The sequence below is a fragment of the Odontesthes bonariensis genome, chromosome 24, assembly GCF_027942865.1.
Source record: "Odontesthes bonariensis isolate fOdoBon6 chromosome 24, fOdoBon6.hap1, whole genome shotgun sequence".
Classification (NCBI taxonomy): domain Eukaryota; kingdom Metazoa; phylum Chordata; class Actinopteri; order Atheriniformes; family Atherinopsidae; genus Odontesthes; species Odontesthes bonariensis.
Window position 1 is genome coordinate 10,846,135 of NC_134529.1, and position 27,005 is coordinate 10,873,139.

The 27,005-nt window shown below is 39.1% G+C and overlaps 3 protein-coding genes across 5 annotated transcripts; 2 read left to right on the forward strand and 1 right to left on the reverse strand.

The window, feature by feature from the left end:
* Positions 1–1,323: 1,323 nt before the first annotated feature.
* Positions 1,324–4,741, forward strand: LOC142375322 (cysteine-rich venom protein TEL1-like). 3 transcript variants are annotated; one of them, XM_075459314.1, is made up of 6 exons: positions 1,324–1,553; positions 1,652–1,752; positions 3,000–3,147; positions 3,278–3,372; positions 3,815–3,897; positions 4,593–4,741. In XM_075459314.1, the coding sequence occupies exons 3-6, from the start codon at positions 3,031–3,033 to the stop codon at positions 4,598–4,600; spliced, it is 303 nt and encodes a 100-aa protein (XP_075315429.1). In that variant the 5' UTR covers positions 1,324–1,553; positions 1,652–1,752; positions 3,000–3,030; the 3' UTR covers positions 4,601–4,741. The 3 variants fall into 3 exon arrangements, with proteins under 3 accessions (XP_075315429.1, XP_075315428.1, XP_075315430.1); XM_075459313.1 differs by having other exon boundaries at positions 1,324–1,752; positions 3,005–3,147; XM_075459315.1 differs by lacking the exons at positions 1,324–1,553; positions 1,652–1,752 and having other exon boundaries at positions 2,903–3,147.
* Positions 4,742–9,905: 5,164 nt separating this feature from the next.
* On the reverse strand, positions 9,906–11,216 carry LOC142375649 (cysteine-rich venom protein TEL1-like). Its single transcript, XM_075459794.1, has 5 exons — positions 11,126–11,216; positions 10,795–10,895; positions 10,462–10,552; positions 10,135–10,277; positions 9,906–10,004 (listed from the first exon to the last, which is right to left on the reverse strand). The coding sequence occupies exons 1-5, from the start codon at positions 11,214–11,216 to the stop codon at positions 9,906–9,908; spliced, it is 525 nt and encodes a 174-aa protein (XP_075315909.1).
* Positions 11,217–12,818: 1,602 nt separating this feature from the next.
* LOC142374716 (macoilin-1) lies at positions 12,819–26,943 on the forward strand. The gene is made up of 11 exons (XM_075458485.1): positions 12,819–13,043; positions 14,680–14,821; positions 14,924–15,050; positions 16,596–16,719; positions 16,971–17,149; positions 18,901–19,369; positions 19,464–19,622; positions 20,453–20,623; positions 21,556–21,682; positions 22,340–22,514; positions 24,626–26,943. The coding sequence occupies exons 1-11, from the start codon at positions 12,967–12,969 to the stop codon at positions 24,814–24,816; spliced, it is 1,941 nt and encodes a 646-aa protein (XP_075314600.1). The 5' UTR covers positions 12,819–12,966; the 3' UTR covers positions 24,817–26,943.
* Positions 26,944–27,005: the final 62 nt, after the last annotated feature.

Consider the following 27,005-nt stretch of genomic DNA (forward strand, 5'->3'; position numbering starts at 1 on the left):
TGATTTAAAGCAATACTTGCTCACAATTAAACCTTCAACTAATCATAAAGCAAAAACAACAATATGGGCTTGTTCCCAACTTGGGATTATGGACGAACTGTTGTACTAAATCTTTGTTTTATTTATTTATTTATTTTTTTACACGAGACTCCTTGGCACATATGTCAGTTTGTTCAATAGTTTTCTTTTTGCAACAGTTTTGTGACTGTCATTCTCTTATTATTATTCTTATCCTTATGCTCCCCTTGGCTGGCTTTTTTTTTTTTTTTGACGTTATGTACACATTTATATGTCGTTATTCTGCTTTGTTGCAAATAAAGTTCTTAAAAAAAGAAGAGTAACGTAAAGTGCTCCCACCCTCCCACGTGACCCTAAATTGGATTAAGTGGGTATAGAAAATGGATGGATCCTTATAATTAGCCCAATCTTTACCAACAGCAACTTCACTCTGATGATGTTGGCATTCTCAGTGCTTTACATCTGGCACTAAACATATTTTGATGCTTAAACTTTTTACTTGGTTAAAGTTTTTAACGCACAACTTTTACTATCACTACAGTGACAATTGTAACGCTTTTAGAATTGAGAATGTTTGAGAAATTGAGAATACTACAAACCATTATTCTTTTTTTTTCTTGTTTTGGTTTATTCTCATTACCCAAATATATGCATTGTTGTAAAATTCATGGTCAAATGCCCAGGGTACATAGCCTGGCGACGCCATCCTACGTACTTCCGCCCAAAGATTTTGGCTCCGCACATAGTCTGGCCAAATCCCCCTACCTCGGTTCGCTCAGTGTTTTGCCAATCAGCAAACAGTTGCGAGTGGTGACGCAGAACTCACGCGCGGAGTCCATTGTAGTCCATATAATTGTAGTTCAACCGCAGCGGAAATAAACATGGCGACGGAAGAACGCTAGAAGCTGTCCATGAAGTTGTCTCAACTCTGGAGATCATTACACAATTAAAACGAGAGCAAGAGGAATGCCTCTTCAATTTTGTTAGTGGCAAGGATGTCGTAGCTCTCCTTCCAACTGGCTTTGGGAAAAGTTTGATTTATCAAATCCTACCGGTATAATGAAAGCGGATGTGGGAAGCGTGATTCGCGAGCTAGAGCCTCGCGAGAGTAAGCATGAACCTCGGCGCATAACCAACGTCATTTCTAAACATTATGATTGGTTAAGGGAACTCTGTTACTCCAATGAATTTAAGTTGCTGGGTAAGGTCCCGCCCTCCATGGAAACGGATTCCTCTTGGGTTTTCCCAGACTGTTTGACAGAGTCAACAGTCGGCTTTCGCCCAGGCTACAGGGTACACCCTGGATGTAGGAAATGTACTTTCACCTCCACTTTTTATATCCAATGCTCATGGATGAATACATGAGATCGTATATTTCATGCAGTTTTATAATTGAAAGATTTTGAAAATAAATAATCAACAGGGGTGTGATATTGTGTTTACATTTTCAAGCACATTGGTCTGTGATTTATTTAGCGAAAAATTAACCTTTATCTTTTTTCTTTCTTATCTGAAATCATACCAGAAGGATGGACGTGAGTGAAACTGCTGTTCATACATCAGTCTTCATTAAGATTCTGTATATTCATTCATTGTCAGCTGTTTGTTTTGTTATGTAATTGTTTTTCTTTAGCCACCATCCTGACCACCGCCACTGAACAGAACGAGATTGTGAACAAGCATAATCAACTGAGGAGAGGTGTGCAGCCCACTGCTAGCAACATGTTAAAAATGGTAAAACACTATATACATCTGTAATGTATATAGACTAATGTATATAGACACTATATACAACACATATACAGCATTTCTATGATTTTCTCATTTGAAAAGCAAACTGCTTCTGAAGGTCTTTCTCCAAACATGAACTGTCAGGTGTAGTCGACTGTGTGTGCAGACTTTATGGCTGCTGTACCCTCTGCTCCCCACAGAGCTGGAACAGTGAAGCTGGAGCCAACGCTCTGAAATGGGCCAAGACCTGCTCCATGTCGCACAGCCCTTCCAGCTCCAGAGTGATCAGCAGAAAGCACTTTTTATCGTTTTTTAAAAAGTTTATCATTTTAAAGAACATTTTGTAATCTTTTTATAAACCTCCCAAAAATAATGTCATCTCATATGCACAGAGAAAGCTTGTCTGTATAATTTTTAGACTATTTTACTCCAGAAATTACAATAAATTCATACTTCCGTAGGAGTAATTAGAGTATAATATCAACTGGAACACGGATTTAGACCATCATGTGACACTTAACTCTCCATTGCAGCCAGGATTTATTCAATTATTTGCAGTCATCAGCTTTTTAAAGCATTGTATCAACCTCTTGTTAGAGAATTCCGAGAAACATCAGGCCTTGTAGTAGATAAATTTTAAATAGTCTTATTATTATTATCATGAATATCTGAGTAAAAAAATGACCGTACTTCTGAGAAACATAAGGGTAAGATGACAGATTTGACCAATAAAATCGTCTACTTATAAGAGGCCATGGCCACTGAACTTCTTAAGCTTTGAATCTGTATCACTTAATCTTTCCCAGTGGTGACTGTGGCCAAAGCTCAAAGAAGCTCATCAATATTCAAGATCTTGGTTCAATTCATCTGAAGCTCATGGTTCATTTAATGTACAAACTTTTGCTTCTGTTCCTTTATTTTTTTTAATTCTGAAGTTGTACAAATGTTACAATGTTGAACATAATGTTTGATTTTTTAAAAATCTTTTAGATCAGTTCAGCTTCTACTGACTTAAACAGGACATTTTGACATGATGCCCGAATCCCAAAACTGTAGGTGTTATTTTCTGTTGCTATGGTGAAGTTTTACAGATGTGTTCCTTTTATAAAGCAGCCGCATGTCCACAGAAATGAGTTGTGATGAGGCTGGAGACCATGAATTTCCTCTCACGTGTGATCATTAATTGAGCCAACATTCATTCTGTTTGAGACTAACAGAGACAGAAGTATCTCGTTCTCCTTCTCTTTAAGTGCAGCCAGCGGCTGTGGGGAGAATCTGTTCATGTCCACTGACAAGAGAACCTGGTCTAATGCTATCCAGGCCTGGTACAACGAGGTGAAGAATTTCCGCTACGGAGTTGGATCCATCAACGGAGGAGTGGTCGGACACTGCACACAGGTATTCAGTTTTTTAGAAAATATCGCTGGATAATTCTGACTCATTCACATGAAAACTGGCCACTGTCTGCTTGGAAAACACAATACTGTTACATAACTGGAATGAGTTCATCACTTTTGTCCCTGCGCAGGTTGTTTGGCACGATTCTAACAAGATTGGCTGTGCTGTGGCCTACTGTCCCAACGCTAAATACAAGTACTTCTACGTCTGCCACTACTGCCGACCGTAAGCATTTTGCACATCTGACATCTCCTCTGTCAAAGAAAACTGCGTGCTGTCTTATTTTAAGTGAACAAACATTACTGTTAATGTGTTCTTGAGTTACACTAGTTGATCAAATCTATCTGTGAGCAAAATAAATATCAGGAATAAAATTTTGCGTTCTGTTTCCCATACCCTTCTCTTCTCTCTGTCACAGTTATTTTGCACATTTCAAATCACAATGGGCGACTCAAAGTGCCATTTTACTTGCACTTTCTCAATGACCTGCAACTCTGTAAAAGACAAATGAAGAAATTAATGCAACAATTTATCTTTCTGCACTCGATAAATAGTGATTGAAAGGTGCTTTGCCTTCTCAGAGGAAATTCCTGACATGTTTGGGATGATATCCAGAGTCAGTTTTTGCTGTTATGTTTGATATTTGATGGTTTGGCCTCCATTGCAGTGGAAACTACCAGCTTACTCGACCCTACAAGTCAGGACCCTCCTGTGGCGACTGCCCCGGCTCCTGTGACAACAAACTGTGCAGTAGGTGACAAATACAGTACTGGAATTTATTTTCTTTAACCCATTTTCATCAACGAAGGCAGCAAATTGTAGTTATGCAAAACACACAGATTGTCGTACAGTATATAAAGGACATCCGAAGCTGAAAGAGAAAATTTACACCAAGTTGCAAAGTGTTATAGCTAAAAGTGTTATGCAATCAAATTTGAATGAGAGAGGGCAGAAAACTGGGAACATCACAGTACCATCAAACCAATAAAATACCTTTGCTCTCATCAATAAAATGACAACAAATTGTAGATAAGAAGTATGAAAAACATGTTTTCAGCCTCTTAAATTCAATCTACCTCTGGACTACTGTTAAGAAGTATTTGCACAGTGCATAAATACAGTCACAATAGTGAACTCTTGAGTTTTGTTCTGTTATTTATTTGAGAACTGTACAAAAGTCATCAGTCAATTATTTGTCATTTTACCTCACAGTGCAGGTTTTATAGAAATCAGAGTAAATAAAGGCGTTCATTGGAGGACATCTTTCATCTTTATTTCTCTGGCTGTAACATGCAGGAGCTTTTTCTTCAGATAACCATTGCCACAAAACTTACATCTATTCTGTCATTGTGTTAATGTTTGGAAAGCCTGATTTTTATTCAGTCCTTGATGCATCCTTCTCTAATTTTCTTCTCTCTCCAAACCCCTGCCCCTCCACTCACCAGGAAAATAACTGCCCTGAGCTGAGGCATCAGTCGGGCCACAGCATCACCAACATGGCCTCTTAGTGTCCCACCTCCTGCAAGTGCAAAAATCAGATAATCTAAATGCCACATGTCCACATGTGCTCTTACTCATCTGTCAGTTTCAATAAAGACGCTTATCATAAAAACTTGTGTTTGTGTTACTCAGTTTGCTTATCTAACATAAAAAAGCTACCTTTTTGTGCCAACAAAAAGTAAAAAAGTGTGGTTTAACACTACTGGCTGTTTGACCCGTTCAGTAATTAGCAGGGATTAAAGTGGAAATTTATTTTGGCACACGGATGCTCTGGACAAACACAGCCTGGAGGGACAAGTGCCCTTTGACAGTTTGTGAGGTGTAAACTCACAGGGAGAACAGATCAGAGGGTGGATTTTGGAAAAGGTTGGGAAATTTTTTTTCCCAAAAGTTCTGCCAAGAAATATCCACAGTGTCAGACCACACTTGCTGCCACTGGCTAATAATATTCCCCATTGATAATCACAATATCTTTATGGAATCATAAATTCCCAAAGACGTAGTGGGGAGTGTGCTTCGGCTGTGTTTTCCGCACTGGAAACTAGTTCCCAAACCGACATGAGCAAACAAAGCCTTCCGTGTAGATTTACACAGTCATTTGCACTCGATGTGAAAGTACACCACTCACACAGTAATTAGAAGGTAAATCAAGTAAATTAATTCACGTTGGGCGAAATATTTTGATTGGCGACGCTGGTGACGCCAGCATGTATGTATTACGCGCAACCAAGCAGTGGTCAGTGCTGTGAGATTCAGACAATGCCTGGGTCGCCAGGAAAACGCTCCCACACACTTATTTATGTCTCGGGAATGCGGGGATGCACTTAATTTGGCCTGGGGGTGGCATATCCCTTTAAGCAGTTTTATCCAAACCTTCTGCCATATTTAAGCCCAAGCGCTGAGGTTGGTGCGAGGGCTTATTGTCTCTGTTTTTGTTTTTTTTTCACATTATTTTTCCAGCATATCGATTGCCTTTTTGGAGGCCTAAATGGCCCAAGAGCACCACTTGTTGTGGCAACCCCAAAACTGCAGGGCATTGCAATCTCTCAAAGCTGGCACACAGTTGGAACATGCAAAGCCACACAATAAATCCTCTTGGAGCCAAAACCTAAACCCAACAGGAAGTCATCCATTTTGCCGTTTTGGTGATGTTACATTTGGAAAAACTCATCCTACAGATTTTATCATCAGCTCCTGAACAGATGCACAAGCCAATATTCTGACATTCCCATTGCTTCGCCCACTTATAACAGGACATTGCATTGAAACAGCAAGTTCTTCCAGTCAATACATATGTTTTACAAAAGTAAAAAGCCACTCCACCACATAAATAATACAATATGCCTCAGTCGACACATTATCTATCTATATCTCTATTGCAACACAGGCCGGAGCAGCATTACGGTGCAAGGGCCTTCATGGCTGCTGGCGGCTTTCATTTGTATTGTTCTTCAATACACCATTATCTGAAGTACTATACTCAAGCACAATCTTCGAGGACTTGTACTTTATTCCAAGCACCATTTCATTAATACTTTGTAACATTTTAGTTGAGAATATTTCACGTTTACTCCTATATTTTTTGTTATTTCTGGTTTGAATAGTTAATAAAATCTTCAATAAAATCATCCAATCATAAATCCTGACATAAATATTCAGTTTTTTTATGTTGTTTGAGCAATAATGCTTCCATATTAATGATTCTATGATATATAGTAGACAACTAGCGGTTACTACAATGGATAAACTCATGTAAACTTACAATAAAGTCCACTTTTATGATGTATGTACATTTTTTGTTACCATCAAACACTCTGCCCCTGTCATTAACATAAACAGGGAGCACAAAAAAACGGAAGAAATTACATTAAGAAAAAGGAAGACTGAAGTTGTCGTTAATATTGGCAGAGTTGCCTTTTCTTTCAAACTGCATGCTTTGACAAAGTCTGCACATTTGAAAAAGATGCACTATCTTACCAACATCTGAAGCGAGATAGTTTGCCTCTCCTCAGGGGTGAACAGAACATGTTGTGGCTACACAGCGGGCAATTGGTTCAAATTAGGTGGTGTTTGTATGAGTTAGGCTCATTCAGTCTACATTTGAGAAGCACAGATGGATCTTCAGGCTCGTCTGCTGGCAGTTTATCCCATCTTTACAAGCTGTCTTGAGTTTCCACTCTGCACATTGTCTGTAAGCTGTTTCCTTTTAGCTCATAAAAGGATCCTTGTCAACTTCAGCATTAGATTTCCTATTGCCGCATTATAACACACACTGCCATTGTGTTCAAATTAGCTCCCTTTTCAGACTTGTTCTGTTTAAAATAAACACTCATGAGCATTGCAGGGGCGAAGCAAAAACAACAGGCCACTGTATTTGCTTGAACTTCTACATGTTGTTGATATGTGGGGAAATACTTTACTGGCAAGCAGACAAGTTTAGAGAAATTTAGCGCTTTTGTTTATTTTGAATGGAAGAAGTCTGTTATCACACGGATAAGCGGATTAATTTCAGCAAAATGTGCTTGCCAATGCGGCATTAGGAACTCCAATGTTCAAGTTAGAGTGAATTATTTTGAAAATGTGAAAATGAAAACAGCCTCCACTCGAAGTACAGAGTGGAAACTGAAGCCAGGTTACACAGAAGAAAAAGAGATCCAGAAAAAGTAAATTCCTAACAGATGAGCCTGCAGATCCATCTGTGCTTTTCAAATGTAGGCTGAATAAGCCTAAATCAAATAGTGCCTGATTTTAAAGAGCCCACTGTGCAGCCACAACATGTGTGGTTGACCCCTGAGGAGAGACACATCTATTTCAAATGAGCAGACTTTGTAAAAACATGCAGTTTAAAAGAAAAAGGGGACTTTTTGCTGGATTTTTGCGAACTTCCGTATTCCTGTTCTTGTTAAGGTTTTGGGGGTGCTAGTGTACTTTATTCAACAGTGGGTACACAGGAAAAGGGGCAAACAGAGTGGGGGAAGACATGCAACAAAAGTGCTTAGGATGAGACTCGTACCTGGGCTGGTCGCATTGATGTACCACAGCCTCTGCTCACGGGAGACCCACCCAACCAGTTGAGTTATACAAGATAGCCAGGGTTCCTTGTTTGAATTCGCCAGCTCTTAGTGAACTGGAGAATTCTCTCCAAGAAAGAAAGCTTTTTTTGCCCAATGTTTACAGCAGTGAAGGCAGCCGAGTATTTGTATCATACAAATTTATGTCGGAGGATTTGTCTGATAAATTTGCAGTAACTATTTTTTTAAAATGAGAAGAAATAGAGGAAGAAAATGTATGTATGTATGAAATGGCTCCTGAAATAGTATAGAAAAATGTAGAAGTGGCTCAAAATTTTGCTTCAGAAAGATGTATATGAAAACACAATACAAAATATTGCAGAAGGTCATGATAAAACTGCATAAGTTCTGCATTTTTATGATTCCATAAAGATGTTGTGATTATCAATGATGAATGTTTTCAGCCAGTGACAGCGGGTGTGGTTTTAAATAAAAAAAATTCTCCTCCCAACCTTTGCCAAATCCACCCTCTGATCTGTTCTCCCTGTGAGTTTACACCTCACAAACTGTCAAAGGGCACTTGTCCCTCCAAGCTGTATTTCTCCAGAGCATCGGAGCGCCAAAATGAATATCCACTTTAATCCCTGCTAATTACTGAACGGGTCAAACAGCCAGTAGTGTTAAACCACACTTTTTTACTTTTTGTTGGCACAAAAAGGTAGCTTTTTTTATGTTAGATAAGCAAACTGAGGAACACAAACACAAGTATTTATGATAAGCGTCTTTATTGAAACTGACAGATGAGTAAGAGCACATTTGGACATGTGGCATTTAGATTATCTGATTTTTGCACTTGCAGGAGGTGGGACACTAAGAGGCCATGTTGGTGATGCTGTGGCCCGACTGATGCCTCAGCTCAGGGCAGTTATTTTCCTGGTGAGTGGAGGGGCAGGGGTTTGGAGAGAGAAAACAACAGAGAAGGATGCATAAGGGACTGAATAAAAATCAGGCTTTCCAAACATTAACACAATGACAGAATAGATGTAAGTTTTGTGGCAATGGTTATCTGAAGAAAAAGCTCCTGCATGTTACAGCCTGAGAAATAAAGATGAAAGATGTCCTCCAATGAACGCCTTTATTTACTCTGATTTCTATAAAACCTGCACTGTGAGGTAAAATGACAAATAACTGACTGATGACTTTTGTACAGTTCCCAAATAAATAACAGAACGAAACTCAAGAGTTCACTATTGTGACTGTATATGTGCATTGTGCAAATACTTTTTAACAGTATTCCAGAAGTAGATTGAATTTAAGTGGCAAAAAAATGTGTTTTTCATACTTCTTATCTACACAGTGAGGCCGTAAAAATAACAAATGTGGAGACAGGAGGAAATTCTACTCATTATTCTGTCTACAGTCTCCTGTCTACAACAACCAATTATTATCAAGCTCTGTTGATCATCCTCAGAAATGACTGCGTTCATGGGAGTAATGTTGTGATATGTCGTACATGATGAAATACATTTGTTTCTTTATTTATGTCATTGTTTTTCTTTCTTTGACATATTGTTGTCATTTTATTGATGAGAGCAAAGGTATTTTATTGGTTTGATGGTACTGTGATGTTCCCAGTTTTCTGCCCTCTCATTCAAATTTGATCGCGTAACACTTTGCAACTTGGTGTAAATTTTCTCTTTCAGCTTCAGATGTTCTTTATATACTGTACGACAATCTGTGTGTTTTGCATGACTACAATTTGCTGCCTTCGTTGATGAAAATGGGTTAAAGAAAATGGAGTGGAGGCCAAACCATCAAATATCAAACATAACAGCAAAAACTGACTCTGGATATCATCCCAAACATGTCAGAAATTTCCTCTGAGAATGCAAAGCACCTTTCAATCACTATTTATTGAGTGCAGAAAGATAAATTGTTGCATTAATTTCGTCATTTGTCTTTTACAGAGTTGCAGGTCATTGAGAAAGTGCATCAGTTAATTTCAGCATCGTCTGAAGCACTTTGAGTCGCCCATTGTGATTTGAAATGTGCAAAATAACTGTGATAGAGAGAAGAGAAGGGTATAGGAAATAGAACGCATATTTCTTTCCTGATATTAATTTTGCTCACAGATAGATTTGATCAACTAGTGTAACTCAAGAACACATTAACGGTCATGTTTGTTCACTTAAAATAAGACAGCACGCAGTTTTCTTTGACAGAGGAGATGTCAGATGTGCAAAATGCTTACGGTCGGCAGTAGTGGCAGACGTAGAAGTACTTGTATTTAGCGTTGGGACAGTAGGCCACAGCACAGCCAATCTTGTTAGAATCGTGCCAAACAACCTGCGCAGGGACAAAAGTGCTGAACTCATTCCAGTTATGTAACAGTATTGTGTTTTCCAAGCAGACAGTGGCCAGTTTTCATGTGAATGAGTCAGAATTATCCAGCGATATTTTCTAAAAAACTGAATACCTGTGTGCAGTGTCCGACCACTCCTCCGTTGATGGATCCAACTCCGTAGCGGAAATTCTTCACCTCGTTGTACCAGGCCTGGATAGCATTAGACCAGGTTCTCTTGTCAGTGGACATGAACAGATTCTCCCCACAGCCGCTGGCTGCACTTAAAGAGAAGGAGAACGAGATACTTCTGTCTCTGTTAGTCTTAAAAATTATACAGACAAGCTTTCTCTGTGCATATGAGATGACATTATTTTTGGGAGGTTTATGAAAAGATTACAAAATGTTCTTTAAAATGAGGAACTTTTTAAAAAACAATAAAAAGTGCTATGAAGAGCTTACTGCTGATCACTCTGGAGCTGGAAGGGCTGTGCGACATGGAGCAGGTCTTGGCCCATTTCAGAGCGTTGGCTCCAGCTTCACTGTTCCAGCTCTGTGGGGAGCAGAGGGTACAGCAGCCATAAAGTCTGCACACACAGTCGACTACAGAATACATCCTGTATGAAATGCAGGAGCTCTGTGCTTGTGTGGGAATTCATTCAATTTTTATGCTCTGAGAAAGGCCTTAGATGCGAGAACACCTGACAGTTCATTTTTGGAGAAAGACCTTCAGAAGCAGTTTGCTTTTGTAATGAGGAAATCATGGAAATGCTGTATATGTGGATAGTGTTTTACCATTTTCAACATGTTGCTAGCAGTGGGCTGCACACCTCTCCTCAGTTGATTATGCTTGTTCACAATCTCGTTCTGTTCAGTGGCGGTGGTCAGGATGGTGGCTAAAGAAAAACAATTGCATAACAAAACAAACAGCTGAGTATGAATGAATATACAGAATCTTAATAAGGACTGATGTATGAACAGCAGTTTCACTCACGTCCATCCTTCTGGTATGATTTCAGATAAGAAAGAAAAAAGATAAAGGTTAATTTTTCGCTAAATAAATCACAGACCAATGTGCTTGAAAATGTAAACACAATATCACACCCCTGTTGATTATTTATTTTACTCACTTCCGTGGGCTCAGAATCTGCCGAGGTGACAGGCACCTGAAGGGCAGCAACGAGGCTCAGGACACACAGGAAAGACAGAGTGTACATGGTCGTGGTTGAAATCCAAGTCTGTCCACCCTCAGAACCCACTGAGGGTGGACAGACTTTTATATTTAGGACCATACTCACATGGTCTGAATATGTACTGAATACACAAATTCAAGGCATCCCATTTTCCGAGAAAAAACAACTGAAGTGAACACGGCACCTGTTAAACATGGTGGTAAACTGTATGTTATCTCTCTTTGGAAGGTTAACAAGGTGAATATGAGGAAAATCAAACAGAGCGCAGTTCTAAATCAAACCCTGATACCATCAAATATAAATAGCATTGAAGAGTTCAATTAAGAATGAGGATATTAATCACATTTCCCCTTTAACTTGTTTGTCCTTGACAGTTTGTGGGGAACTTTTTAACAAACACAAATACATGCAGAGGCTACACAAGATGCAGCTGCTTTCTTTGTCAAAGAGAAATCTCTTTGCTAATTCTAATTATGTGACATTCTGTAGGATGACTTGGTGAATTTCCATGATCCTTATAGTTAAATTCGAGCATTATTCTTTGAGTATATTTTGCATTGTCAATCTAAATCTGCTATATGTCAGCAAGCATGTAAAGGTAAAATAATTAGGTCTGGACTGCAATGAGAAATACTATAAAGGAGCAGAACATTTACAAATGTGCAGTATCTGAGGAAATGTACTCTACTTTAAAAGTTGTTCTATTTAATCTTCCCCAAAATATATGCAATCATTATGTATATGTATACAAATAACTGATTATCATAAGTCTGTGAAATATGTGGAGTTGCTGTTTTTTCCTTATAATTACTCCTAATAGGTTTTATTTGTTGTAAAATATTTCGAATGGTGCAAAGTGACTTGCGATCTGCTTTTCTCACTATTTACAGAACTGCAGGGAGGAGAGATGAATCCATGCCGTCATTGACTGAAGGCGTATCTACATAACATCACACAACGAAAAAGGGATTTCCAGCTGCTTCAGTGATAACTGTAAAACGCTGCTTTGCATTTTAAAGCATGAGAGATAACGGTCAGTGATGGAAGGGTTCACGTCCTCATTTACAGGGACAGAGATGACAAAAACTGTTTATTTGTGGTGAGGGAATCTTTAAAACGAAACTGAAAAAAAATGACAATTGGTTTGGAACTGAGGTGATAAGTCTTTGTAGCTTCGTGCCTACTGTAGAAAGCCACTTTACATTGCTCATGATAATATGTTCCATTGTTGGTCTAAAAATATTGATTGGTAGTGAACAGTAAATGCTATGGAAGCCCGTTTCCGCCACTTAATAAAAATAAATTTAGACATACTATCTCATAATTATGAGATACTAAGTCAAATTTATGAGATACTAAGTCGAAATTATGAGATAGTATTTCTAAATTTATTTTTATTAAGTGGCGGAAACGGGCTTCCATAAAATGCACCTCAGTAATCGGCATGATTGCGTTCTTTTATTCTGTGAGGTTTCTGTGTGTCTGTGAGGTTGGTGTTCATGAACACTTACACTTTAGTTCTGTGCAGCTACACTGTGTTCATCTGCTCCCCTCCTGCGATGAACACTTGGAGGTACAAGCACCACTGCGCATGCGCAGAGCCGCTCTTCGCCTGGAGTCTCAGACACCATCACAGGTTAGAGTCAGCATCCTCTTCCATACGGGAGGGAGGGATCCGGTTTGTTTTATTTATTTCTGCCCTCTTTTCTCCCCCCGTCGCTGCCGCTGCGGCTGCGGTGTCTGAAAACAGCGCCGAGGGAGCAGAAGCCATAAGATGAAGAAACGTTATGTGGACGCGAGCAGGCTTCGGAAAATGAAAAAGCTGAAAATCACGGAGAAGCTGTCTGAGAGGTAGCTGAGCGCCTGGCGGCTGCTTTTGTTGTTGTGCCCGTCTTTGTGTGAATTTCAGCCATCGTCATCCTGCTCACCTGTCTGCCTCTTCCCATCACTTCATCCGCGGCTCACATTTTCATGTAACCGGTGCAAAGCTTTTTTTTAAAAAAAAAAGCCTCAGTGCGGCTGAAATATACAGAAGGAGCCGAGAAATGTTGTGCCGACTCACTTCAGCATACATTGTTTACAGAGAGAAAAAAAAAAGCAGCAGCTGAGCAAGTTGACGTCGGCCTGCTTTCCCTTCAGCCTCCTCAGTCTGTCTTTTCTTTATCTCCCGTTTCCTTTTGCCTTATTAAGTGCACAGTCCTGTGCCTGCTCAGGATAATATATATATATAAAAAAAAAAAACATACATATGTTTTGTACCGTTGGGCTGAAATAAATCAGCTTGTTTTTCCATTTAAAAGCAGGATGTGAAAAGCGACCAGACGGATTCCAAACAAGAAAAGTCTGTCACAGGAGAAAGAAACAAAGAAATCCCATGTTTTCATTGTTCACCTTGTGTATCTATGTTATTTATTGTGGAATCTTACTCGCTGCCTTGTTTTGAAGGGATCTTCTTGAATTTGCAAAAATGGCAAAATGTAAGATTGCTGTTGTTTCTGTTCTCTTTTTGTGAGCTCATTGTTGTCTGATTATCAGGAAATAATCGTGATCTTTATACTCCACTAGAAATATTACAAATCTGATTTCTTTAAAAGAATATAGGATATTCTGTTGATTCCTTTTCTCCTCTTTTTTTTTACTATCAAAAAAAATAAATAAATTATATTCCATGACTTGATCACACTATTGGTCCGTTATGTACCAATAAACCAAATATATTCTTCCAATAAGGTGTATTTGAACTTTCATGAACAAACTAGGATTTTTTGCTGGTCTTTCTCCATTATCTGTAAACTTGTAGGCTAGCCTATGCCGGAAAAAAATACCACTTACTGTTATTAAAATACACCCTTTCAGAGACATTTAAAGCCTAACTTGTAGGAGTGATTAGATAAGCTTTTCCTTTTCCATCTGTCTCGTTTCTCCAGATAATTATATTTTTGGATGTAATATTGTGGAACAACTGAACATTTCTCAGTTCTAAACATAACATGGGTTAAATTAAAATGCATTAGGTGTTAGTGAGATTAATAGACAGATTGGGAGCTAGCAGAGGGATGCTGTGGTGCTCCCTCTTTCCTCCAGATGAAATATTGCCATGGTTACCAAACAAAGAAGGGGTGATGTGATGGCAGCCTATGGATGAGCAGAACAAAGGAGGAAACCACAGCTTCTCTTTGGCTTGTGACTGCCTAATAAAATGAATGAGGGGACAGTCATTGTTCTTTGTTGCCTCTATTTTAAAGCATGTGCTGCGTTTTAAAGATGCAGCTGTTCAATTATAGGTTCAGCTTTGTGTGTTTGATTTCTACTCTGTTTTGTTTTTAATGTAATGCTTTGACTGTGGCATGACAGTATCTGAAATCTATTTATGTTCTAAAATCAGAGTGATTTGTTTCCCACTAATCCCACAGAGAATAATCCAACTGCATTCTGTCATAACAATTAAAACTGAGTTTATTTTAAGCTGCTCGTTATCTCTTCGCAGTGCTTACACCTTCCTGAAGTTTATGGTGATGTGGACGCTGGTGCTGCTGGCAGATTTCATTCTTGAATTCAGGCTGGAGTATTTGTGGCCTTGCTGGCTCTTCTTTGGGAGCGTGTACACCACTTTTCACTGCCATGGGCTGGTGAGGTCTCCCGCTGTGTGATTTAATATTCAGTGCAGTGGTAATGACTGCATTTTGTGCATTTAACTCAAATCTCTTTCTATTTCTTGTGCTTTTTTTCAGGTCATTTGTGTTGTTTTTGTTTGCGCCGCCTTCACACTGGATATCTTTTGTTTAATTTTTGTCCCTTTGCACTGGCTATTTTTTGTGGCAAGCACCTATGTGTTATTCAATTATATCTGGCACACAGGTGAGTACATTCAGCAAAATATACCAAACTCTGTTTTGCTCATATGATCTCCACTTGTAATGCATGTGCTGCTCGTCTTGAGTTGCACAAAATTTGACTCAGTGAAACCTATTCCTGAAAGGACTGAGATGCTGTCTAAAATGTGAGGGATAACAGAATGCAATAATATTAAACTCATTTTAGAACCTTATAAAAACAAGATAACAAATGTTTAAATGAAGAAATTGCTGTAAGCGTTTGGGGACTGAGTTTTGTAGTTCTGAAAGTGAACACGGTCAAATCTTTGCTTGATGCAGAGTTATGGGCCTCCTTTGTTGTTTTCCTTCCGTTTTGAACCAAATATTTTTCCCCGGGGGGACCTGATTGAATTGCAGGGAGGCCAGTTTAGCGCTGCTCTTTTACAGCCGCTGCCAGAAATGGTGGAATCACCATTCTTGCAGGATGTTCATTCAGCCGTTTTTTTGTGACAAGATAGATCAACTTTGCAGGATGGAGCCTTGTCACTGACCATTGTTTCCAATTTCCGCCCTAAATCTCAACTCACGTTGAGATTCAGAATGTTTCCTTCTTCTCACCTCATTGTAACCTTGTTTTCTTCTTTCAAAGTGTTAGTGAGGCATACAATTGACTTTCCTGGATATAATCCCATTTCTTTGAACTGTTTTCTTACTGTCACGAGCACAGACTCTTGTTTCTGCCAATTTGCTTTTGTTTGTCATTTCTTTTGTTGTGCATCTTCTATTTTCTTGGCTTCTATTTTCTACTTTCTATTTTTGCTTTGTGTCATCTCTCCGGCTGCTTTGACATCTTTCTTTCTTCGACCTGTGTAATTCCACATTTTAGACACAACTGACTGGGGGCAACCGGCATCTTTTGCCACACTCCAAGCTGAATTACCTTCTTAAAGAAATATTTAGAAATTTTTCTCCATTGTTTCCACCGACAGATCTCTTTCTCTTTTTTTTAACTACTGGCTCATTTGCATATTTAGACTGTATCAAGTATTTGTTTTAGAAAAGCAGAAGACAAGGAGATTCCATATTTTTTCCCCTCTTTATCTGACAAAAGAAACTGCCCTTTTTTTATAATATGAAAAATGCATTTAACAAAATGTAGCTACTGAATAAACATCCTCCAATATTAGTGATCCCATGTTTTTTGCCAAGGGTTGCACTGTGTGTTCAATGTGGTTTGGCATTCTCTCGTCCTGAAAAAGAACTCATTTGGTTTGCAATTTATTGTTGATAAAACAGCTTGTGCTCACTGACAGAAGTGTCCATTATTGTATCTAATTATTCCTCAACCAATACAGGGATTTTCACTGCATAATCCTGGTTTTAATACAGTGCTGCCTCAGGACCAGAAGATTACGATCATTTAAAAAAATAAAGTTTTTCAGCTCTATTTCTTACACACACTGAATTCTCTAAATCTTTTAAGTCTAAGCCTTCATAGTAGTTACATTTTACACTTCTTGACAACTTCCTTGGAAATGCGATTGTAAACAGTGTTTCTCCATTCCGATTGTTTGATTTTTCTTTTCAGAGAAGGGCATTTGTATATCGACGGTGTCCCTGTGGATTCTGCTTGTGTACACGGAGGCTTCGCTTCGACTCAAAGATCTTAATACCTCTAATCCCAACCTGTCACATCTTTTTGCTGCACACTGGTATGTTGATTTGACTCAAATATGCCTTTTAGTAGAAATTCATTGCATCCTTATAACGTGTTACAATGACAAATTGGTGCTTGTTTATCACTCAAATCTAATCAATTAAGAGCGATGGATTGAATTAATCTTTAAAGAAATTACAGATTCTGGTGTTTTCAGTGATTTAACAGGCTGTGTTTTTATCTTAAGACCCTGGAATTTACAGTGTTCTTCTAACTCCTTTGTTTTCCTTCTGTGTTCACTTTCAGTATTGGATATCCTGTAGTCTATCTGGGGTTTGATGCCACCTGCTACTTCACCAACATTTTTAAGCTGCGCATACAGAAAGCCGTGCAGAATGACAATGACTTCCACATGCACCTCCTTCAGCACTCGCTCCCACCAGGCCTGCAGGTTTACTCCAAGACCGGCACAGATGGCAGCAGCAGTAAGTCTGTGCACCTGCACCATCCACTCAGCTACACTTCCAGCTGCCATCCTTACAACCTGCAGCTTTTTCACCCTTCTTTTTTTTTATTCTCACCTTTGTTTTGTTGAGACTACAGCTTTGTCTCTGTTTGTGGTGCTTTTATGCTGTTTTTTTTTTCCTTTTTTCTTTTAGAGACAACATAAGAGCTGCTAAAGTTATATAGTATACACTGATAGATCAAATTTGTTTCTGCCTATACCTATCGGTCGAACTTATACTTTGTTCCTACCAACTTATTTAAATCTAAATACCCCTACATTTCTTGATGTAGAAATCTATAAAAATCCATTTGTTTTGATGCTTTTTTATAAGACAGACAGAGTTTTGGTGAAAGGAGGACAATTTACACCTAACATGTGGTCAATTGAGATGAAAGTGAAGATAACAAAACTGATGTTGCTGCAAAAAACCATTCTGAGATGACAGAATATCATTCAGCATAATCTGTTTTGGGCATTTTTGTGCTTCTTTATTTACTATAATGCTTACATAAGTCATTTTCACACATGTACTGAAATTTACCAGATTTGTTCTGGGGAGGGTGGCGGGTTACGTGTGAGAACACAAATGTCTGCAACATTTGGTCTTGGCTTCTGGCAGCGATTACCCGGCCAGCTGCCAAGTAAGTGATCTCAATGGTCAGCGAGCGTGCCCAAGTGTAAATACAGCAGCAAATACTCTCAATGATCGAGTCTGCATGCTGATAACAGTTAATGCTTCATAATCTTTTCCTACTGACCTGCAGGCCACTTTCCGCTCACTCGTCTAGATATATTTGGTATCAACCCAAGAATGGTCATTGGTGAAACTCCTCTGCCAATCTGGATGCTCTTGTAAATAAAACTCAGCAATTTTCCCGATGTACTTTTTGGTCATGTTTTGCATCCCCATGCGCTCGACCAGGATGCCACTCTGGGGACTGAAATCTGTACTGAGTTTCTGCACATTCAGCAAAAAAAAAAAAAGGAAAAAGTCTCATGTTGTGTAAGACTGCCTTCAGAGAAAGGTGATTCACATGTGACATTCATAAAAAGTTATTTTGTTTTGTTTTAGACTTTAATTTATTTTATTGAGGAAGCCACATTTTCCATTTCCAGAAGGCAGATGGAAAGATCATGAGAGAATTCATCCTGCCAAGCTCCTAACTGTCTGTTTGTGCCGAAGCTACAGGCAGATTTTAGGAGTGACCACCACAACAGTGATTTGTCCTTATCAGGCGCTACTTATCATCATGCTACTGTAGCATCGGTTGTATCAGAACTGGAGTGTTTTCAACTCTGATAGGTTTTCTGTATTGTTACTGCCGCTAGAAATAGTTTGATGTACCAAATGTCTCAGCTACTTAAATCTGATTGATTGAAGTACCATAACTGTTAATTGTCCCTCATTTTCAGTAGAGGGATCAGCCAAATACAGAAAAGTCTTACAAACATTTTTTAAAAAGGTATATAAAAATAAGTTACAAAATAAATGCTTGTGATGACTTAATTTCATGTGTAAAGTCAGTAGAGAACATGTTTAACAGCAGAGAAGGTCAGTTGTAAGAAACAAGGCTGCTATCAATAACTTAACAGATAGTTTTGATGTTGCAGAAAGTTGAGTTAAAGTTCAGTTATAATAAAACCTAAAAAATTCTCCTCTATAGCAGACTTTGTTTCCCCCCCCTATAGAGTAATGATATAAAGTTTATTTTTTCTTGTGTTTTGCAGGCTCTAAATGGAAGATCAGGCCGGAGTCGGGTCAGTATCATTGTCAGAATGGTGCTGTGGTGACCCACGACGATGCACACACTGTGGATTGCCTCCAGATCCGCAGCGATGACAGAGCGACAGAGAAAGCATCACAGGAGTGGAGGCCAGTTGAATTAAACCGGCGACCAACGTCATTCAAACCCGGTGTGGCCGAGTCCAAAGATCAGCCTCACAGCGGAGCAGGAGGACCAGAATCATCTGCAGTCCCAGAAAATCTACCTCAGGAGGAGCAGGGAAGCAAAAACCCAAGGCCGACCAAGAGCTCCTCGCCAAAGGCTCGCAGAGGCAGCACAAACACCCCATCACCACCTGCAGGAAGGACAGAGAAGAAACAGAGGAACAGCTCAAAAACTATCAGCCCCAACAGGGACGCAGCAGACAAGAGCGCCACGGCAGCTCAGAATTACCACACCGAACAGATAAGCAAGTAAGCCACCGTTAATTTCAATTCAGCTGAGCTCAGTCAAGTATTAGATGTTTAAATCTGTGCAGAAAAGTCTCATTTTTCTTTCATCTCTCAGGCTGGAGGCAGAGCTGCGGCGGCTGAAAGGCGACCTGCAGACGAGTAGGCAGAGCGAACAGGAGCTGCGAAGTCACATCTGCAACCTGACTAACAGTGAGAGGAGCCTGAGACCAGAGGTTTCACTGCTCCGACAGTCCAACATGCTGCTGCAGAGCAAGTGAGTGATCCGCCAAATCCAGAGGGAGAGCTGTGTCTCTGGCTCCGTACACACCGCATCATCTATAAACACCAAACGGGGATAAATGCAGACAAAAACGCTTCCTAAATGTATTAGTCATGCAAACAGAATTGAAGAAAGATGCTTCTTTTTCATCTAGAATACTTGCATAGGGTTTTACAGATTTTTATAGATGTGGGAAAAATATGTTGCCGTTTCTTAAAAAAAAGACTAATCAGTAATTAAAATGTAAATCAGCAAGTTGACTGAATAAGAAGCCATCCAGTCTGTTGCTAAAGTAATAGGTACATCATTTGAAAGCATAAAGACACATTTTCATCAAAGATTTAGCCGTGTTAAGGTATTTTTAAATCTGGGGTTATGGCCAACATTTACTGTTGAGCTAAGTTATGTTGACTTTGCTAGTCAGTGTTCCTCCCACATTTGCTTTAACTTTGCTTTAACTATAGGCAAACCCACTTCAGTACCAGTCTAAGCACATTCAAAAATGAAAAATGTACTTGACAAATTCATGCAGTCACAGAGGTACTCCCAACACGTTTACCACATCAAAGCACATCCACCAGCCAGAGGCTTCAAATTGTGCGTGAGATGAGCATGTTATGCAGCTTTGATAAGACATGCTCCACTTTTTAAAGGACAACGCTCCCCGGTGACTTAGCTTTCACAAGGATTATGAGCAAAAAGGTTGTTTTTGTCAGTGTTTGAAGTGTGATGATGCCAATCTCAAACAAGTCTTTTTTTGCTTTGCTGTGTTTGTGGTCTTTTTTGACATCATTAAAAGTCAGTTATATTGTCTTGCCTGCAAGGATTCTGTGCTTGACTAAAACCAAGCAGAGGGACAAGCAGACCAGCACGATGCTGGAGAAAAAGACCAGAGCAGAGGCAGAGGCAAGGCTCTCTGCTGAGAAACAGTTGGCTGAGCTTCAGGCTCAGAAACTGGAGGAAGCAGCGAGCGCAGCACGCAGTCTAACAAACAGGTAAATGACTCCTGCCAGATCTTCAGCTTTCCTGAAGCAATTCAGAGCTTTAAAAATAAACGTGCATCCCCATTTGCTTCCAGCTGAGAGCACATGGTCAAACATATGATATGATGTTATGAATTATACTCATTTACTTTCATGCTGTAGGTTACAGGAGCAGATCAACACCACTCTGATGTCTTTGGTCTTACTATAAAACTGGAATAGCTTAGCTCTAAATAAACATTGGAAACCTAACAAAACAAACGTAACAGAGCTATTGACAGACCCAAAGCTTACACATTTGTTTAAATTCTGTGTTTTGATAGTCTCTTGATACCCCTCGATGAAATTCCCCACAAACTGAGACTTAACACAGACTGCGCTATGCAACATGGACCTGATTGACAAAATTAAACTATCACGTTTTATTTATGTAGACTGTGGACTTATGATACCTTCTTAATCAGGAGCCGTGCAGGGTTTTTGAAGTTCTATTTTTTCTTGATTTTTTTGGAATACGAGCAACAAAATAGGAAAAATAGAAACGAGTTTCCATTGATGAATCTGAGCAAGATTTTCTTATTTGTTCTGTTTTACTTCTGTCTAATCTGCTTGGTTATGGGATGATTTGTTCCTCTAACAATGCGGCATTGATCGGTGATCATTGATCATTTCATGCTGCATTCATTCTGGTGGATAATCAAAAACACTTTGTAGCAGCAGTCATACTGTGAGATGTCATACTGTCATCCATTTTGTTTTTCACTCTTTATCCCTCTTTCCACACTTTATTTTTTTGTCTACTTGTTTCTTTTGTAATTACTTGATTTTATATATGCTAGGTTGAGAAAAAGGTAATGTATAAAATGCAAATGAAATGTCTTCGTTACTAATGAAAGCCCACTCTTACTGTTCAAAACTGACATTTTCTCCATCTCCTACACCAGGCAGGAACACTGTGAAACCCAAATGTTAAGGAAAAGAGTTAAAGATCTAGAGACAGAGTACAAACAACTACAGCTGGAGTATCAAGTGAAAGAGAGTCGTGTGGTAGATCTAGAGAGAGATGTTGAGGTATCTTTCTACTTTATTTGGGAATGAACTTGTGAGTTTTAACTGTCTGTGAGTCTCAAGTGATCCAGTGCTTCGTCATCCTGAGTTTGGTCATGATCTAGTTTTTGCTGTTTGAGTTGTTTTTTCTGTCAAATTTGTCAGAAAACTGAATGTTTTTTTATTGGGTGACATTTAGTGTGTTTGCTTTTATTTTGGCCTGCGGTGAACGTATTGCATTTTGTCATTACATCAGTATGCAGTTTTACTCTATGGTCATTATTTGTCTGACATCTGGTGTGTACATTGTTGTACTGTGTGGTATTTGATCTCATTTTAGTGACAGTCTCTCCGTGATGCATGCACAAACATGCCAGGTCTTTCATCAAAACATTGCCTTACTTTAGAAAGAGCTGGGATTCAGGCCACCTTTCATTAAATTCAACTTTCAGAAACCCCCCCAAAAATAATGCTCGGGTTTTTTGAACGGCTGGCCAGTTTGTCATCAGTGTTTGAAAACTCTATTCTCTCTGTAGTGCATTGGTTCCCCTGAGCAAATCCACTGAAAGGAAAGAAAAAAAAACCTTGGGAAACCAAAGCATTGACTCCCTAAGGGGGTCAGAGCAGGAAACTTTGATGTTCTGCATTTGTTCTTACTGCTGATGTGTTTTATGGACTCAGGCTTTGGGAAAGTACCGCTGTGTGGAGGAAGACACAGACATATTGCTGTCTACACTGTCAGCCATGCAGGAGAAGGCTCAACATCTGGAGTACAACCTGAGCGCCGAGACTCGCATCAAGCTGGATCTGTTCTCTGCGCTGGGAGATGCCCGCAGACAGCTGGAAATCGCTCAAGGTTAACATTCTGTTTCAGAGATTAAGTTAATGTTTAACTGTGAAATTTGATTTTAAATCCTGTTAAGACTTTTTATTCATTTCATCTTAAGTGCTGAGGATTACTGTATGAGTTCTCTAAAAGCTGGCTTCAGATTAGACATTTATTTTGAGGAGAGGGAGACCATGGAAGGAAGAGTTGATGATTTGGTGGAGCTTTAGAATCCAGTAGTCCAATGTGGGATAACTTTGGCTCCACTCCTTCAAACTTTACTTCTTCAAGATGAAGATTGTAGCACCGTCTGCTCAGAAGGGTGTGGACCAGTGATTCTGCAAATTTTTCCAGACTTAACCAAGCATTACATAAGTCGTACTTGTTCACAACATTTTCTGCCAATACTTCCCTAGCAAATGCTTTGAAGATCCCAGATAAAGAACATAATTTACTCACTTCAGCAATTTATATTACAAATACAAACTGAAGGTATAGCACTTTTGGCACAATCTTTCTGACATGATTGTGCTGAGAATCTTGTACAAAAGCTCAGCGATTCACCCCCGACAGAAGCAACTGACGCCATGAGCCAGTTTAACTGTACTTGGAGGACATGGCGTCAAGTTTAGTGCTAGATGTTTAGAGTTTTGGAACAGTTTACCATCTTTTTTTCTAAAGAAAATAGCTACAAATCTAGCAACCTTACAAGAAAAGAACATTGTTTGCTATTTGTATACTAAGACAGAGGCTGGGGCTGTTTGCTGGATGAACACAGATTCTGACAGGTTGTTGTGCTCTGCAATCACCAAAGTAAATTTTGGATCCTTTATTTATAAGACAAATCTCTTTCAAACACTCCGATGCTAAAATGGCATTTTAAAAACAAAATTTACTTTCTTTGTTGTAGCACATTGGTTTCTTTTTTTTTTTTGGAATGGACTGCATGTAAGTAGCGCTTTACTCATCTAGCAGACTACTCAAAGTGCTTTACATCAGCAGTAAGGTGGGTATAAGTAACTTGTCTCAGGGTGCTTCAACAAGTGAACTGGCGGGGGATCAAAGCACCGACCATCTAAAGGGCAGCTAGGCTGAAGTGGAGTTGGTTGAACTCTTCTCTATATGCACAAACGCTTCTGTCTGTCCTTGAGAACATTTACCAAACTCATTGCAGCAAATAGATTACACAGACATGTCTTGACTCAATGTTATAAGCCCTCTCCAATTGTCATGATAGCGTTAATGAAGGATAGAATTAGGTGTTACCACAGGAAACACTCATTTTCGAGCATTTCATCTTGTGATCTCGAGAAAACAAAGTTTGTTCTCTCATGATAACAGGTTACTGACTATTAGTCACGATCTCAAGAAAATAAGATAAGTGAACTTTTTATCACATGAAAACGGGATTTGTTATCTTGAGGACAGACTAATTAACTTGTGTCCTCGAAGTAACAGCATCAAAATAAATAAGTGACTGTAGGTAAGGCTGCTCTCAGCTTACATCGTCGACTTCTCTCGATAGATAAAATCCCACAAGCACATCCCAGTCTACTTAAATCCATCTGTACAGTCTTCACAACATTTTACATTAAGGAGACTGGAAGCACTGTACATTTCATAACATCACTGCAGCTTGTAATGCATCGTCTTTTGGTCAGAACATTTTTGAAGCGAAGTATGAAAATGGAAAATGTGTTGTGTCTGTGTGTATTTGTGCGTGTGTTTTATTTTCAAAACACCTGTGAATTTAGTGTTTTTCTGTACCTGGCACCTATGTTGCAGAGTGTGTCATAACCCTTTAAGTCTCTGTGCAGCCGTGGTGAAATCACACACAATGCCGCTCTGCTATAATTAGTAACTTTGTGTTGTGCCTGTGAAGTGCAGCAGAAAAACATGTCTGAACCCCTAAGATAATCAAAGAAAGAACATTACGTTGGCTTTTTTTTACTTAAATTATTCTGACTTTTGTCTCTCTTGCTTGTTTATAGTCTTCAGTGTTTATTCTGCTTAATTTAATACTAATTGGTGTTGTTGTGGTAGGAAAAACAGGATATGAACAAAAATCTATTTGATTTTAGCTCCAACCGGGATCCCTGTCCCCCAGTCCTCATATATATATACCTTTGCCTGTCTGACAGAAAAAGTGAAGAAGCAGGACAGGGAGATCCGGGAGATGAAGCAGAAGATTGCAGAGGTGATGGCAGTCAGCCCCGGCGTTTCCTACATGGCTCCTCGGCCCCAGGTGCCTCAGTATCTCACCAAGTTACTCAACTCTGAGCGCTACATGCTGAATCCACGAGCACTGATGTACCAGTGTCTGAAGAAATAAAAAAGGACTTCGTGAAGCTTCGATGAATCCTCAAATCTCCTCGTCAGGACCGGAGGAGTTTACTATGAAGCGAAATTACATCGTGAAGACACCTACTTCCAGTCACAAGTGAGACGGAACGAGCCTCCACAAGTCTGCTTGCCTTCTGCCGCACAGTTGGTGCTAACTTGATATTCTTCTGTTTTTCCTGTTTCCTCCCACATCGAAGCTCTAAGTGTTTCACTCTAAAACGAGGTATCTAATATGCAGAGCTGCTTAAGGCAGAGTTTTATCCATCATCATTAAAGCGACGTCGGCATTCTACAGAGGAAAGCACAACATCGCTGCTCATTCAGATCCTGTAGATTAACATTGTGAAGATTTGAGGCTGGATTTGGACGTTTCCACTCCAGTGACAACAAAGAGAGTGAAATACACAGCAGGGAGTACATGTTCAGAGAGAGCTGGACCTAAATGTGTGGGGAAAAAAATGATTTTGAAAAAGCAAACATGATCAAATATTATTTCAAGATTTATCTAGTTTTCATTTGGTGCAACCAAATAACTTTCTTACTGCAGCTGTTACACATCTGACAGCCAGTCTGCACAGTGGGAATCTTGGCATGTAAGTGAAACTAACCATTACACATTATTCAAGTGGTTTTACGTTAAGTAGTATGCTTAAAAGTGTGTAAGAATTTAAAAAAGGTTCACCTTTTGTTTCATTTTCTTTCAGAATTATAATAATCTGCTTTAATATTGATTGAAGAATTCAAAGTAACACTGTCAAAATGTTTGTTTATCCCTTTCTTTCAAACGAATTGAATTGAAAAGTGTAGAGCTCAATGATTAATTGGAAAAAAAACCCAGAAAAGCACATCTCACCATCACCGTAAGCTATGCTACTGGGACGTCACGCTCAGCATCAGGACAGTGAAACTGATGCAGCTAAATGGAACTCAGCCATAATTTAGTTCATTGTTTACACTTGTGCAACTCTGATGTAAATTTACGAATCGTCAACAATGATAGATATACTGAATGATCCCAGTCCAAAGTAAGTTAAGTTCATGGACTTTTGAATATGAAATGTCTTATGGGATAAAATACAAATATTAGGACTAAACAATATTCTTTATGCGTGTCCCTGAAAGCGTAAATGTAACTATTAAACATATAATTCTTTAAGGAAGGTATGCAACAAGATGTTCTTGTCTGCTTGTCTTGTTTGTAAATAGAGAATTATTTGGATTGTGCTGAAATTCAGATGGAAGTTGTGCTTCTTTTATGTAGAAAAAGAAAAAAGAAAGAAAATCTGAAATGCTGAGTGTTTTGGAAGGACACCCTTCAGATTTGGATTATTCCTATGTAACAGCTTTGTATGAAGCTTCCTGGCTGAAGTCCAGGAGACTCTTCTGAAAACAGTTAGTTATTTGATGTTTTGTTGTCATGGTGACCTAATAACAGTGTGGAGGTGCAGTGAAAGGAGCTGCAGATCCCTTTCAAGTGGCATTTCGATGCCGCTCGTGGTCCAGCACAAGCAGAAAGAACTGGCCGGTTGCCACTTTGTCCAAGACTTCAAGTAGATTTGTGAAAAACAAAGTAAAGGTATTCACCAAACATGGCTCACGGATTGAATTGCTGTGCCTATATACATTACTTTCAAACTGGGAAGTAAACCTAATTTAATGTGAAAGAGTAATGTGTTTGAATTGAAGTGCTTCGTACTGTTTTTGTAGTTTTTGTTTCATTCTTTTCTTTTTTTTTTAGAGACTCATGATGTACAGAATAGCCACGCAGCTGAAAAACACTCACAAACAGGATGTGGCCATTTTGGTAGCTTTTTATTTAGAGTGCGTTTCTACAGTGTTTTATATGAAAGCTATTTTTTAGTCTCGCTGTACTTCAATTTTACTGCTGTAATTTTGTACAGCAACGTGTTTGTCAGCATGAAATGTGTTTTATTCAACTGTTGTTTGAGCACACATTGTGACTTCATGTACATGGACATACTTGTACAAGGGCTACGGTTTGTAAATATTTTGAACAAATAATTGTTAATTCAGTGATGCTCTAAAGTTAGACATCACTCTCCTGACACAGCAGGACGGGGTTTTGTATGAATTATTTAAACTTGAATTTTGTCTGACGTTTGTGTCCGTGTGCACCTTATTTCTCCTCTGCAGTGTGTTATTTTTTTGTTAAATTCG

Excerpts from the sequence above, each read along its gene's own strand:
- LOC142375322 (XM_075459313.1), top strand. The coding sequence starts at position 3,031 with ATGTCCACTGACAAGAGAACCTGGTCTAATGCTATCCAGGCCTGGTAC. Across the intron at positions 3,148-3,277 it reads TGGTCGGACACTGCACACAG|GTTGTTTGGCACGATTCTAA; the intron begins GTATTCAGTTTT and ends GTCCCTGCGCAG. Across the intron at positions 3,373-3,814 it reads GTCTGCCACTACTGCCGACC|TGGAAACTACCAGCTTACTC; the intron begins GTAAGCATTTTG and ends CCTCCATTGCAG.
- LOC142375649 (XM_075459794.1), bottom strand. The coding sequence starts at position 11,216 with ATGTACACTCTGTCTTTCCTGTGTGTCCTGAGCCTCGTTGCTGCCCTT. Across the intron at positions 10,896-11,125 it reads TTCTGAGCCCACGGAAGTGA|CCACCATCCTGACCACCGCC; the intron begins GTAAAATAAATA and ends GTTTTTCTTTAG. Across the intron at positions 10,553-10,794 it reads CTAGCAACATGTTGAAAATG|AGCTGGAACAGTGAAGCTGG; the intron begins GTAAAACACTAT and ends TGCTCCCCACAG.
- LOC142374716 (XM_075458485.1), top strand. The coding sequence starts at position 12,967 with ATGAAGAAACGTTATGTGGACGCGAGCAGGCTTCGGAAAATGAAAAAG. Across the intron at positions 16,720-16,970 it reads CATCTTTTTGCTGCACACTG|TATTGGATATCCTGTAGTCT; the intron begins GTATGTTGATTT and ends GTTCACTTTCAG. Across the intron at positions 20,624-21,555 it reads GCACGCAGTCTAACAAACAG|GCAGGAACACTGTGAAACCC; the intron begins GTAAATGACTCC and ends CTCCTACACCAG.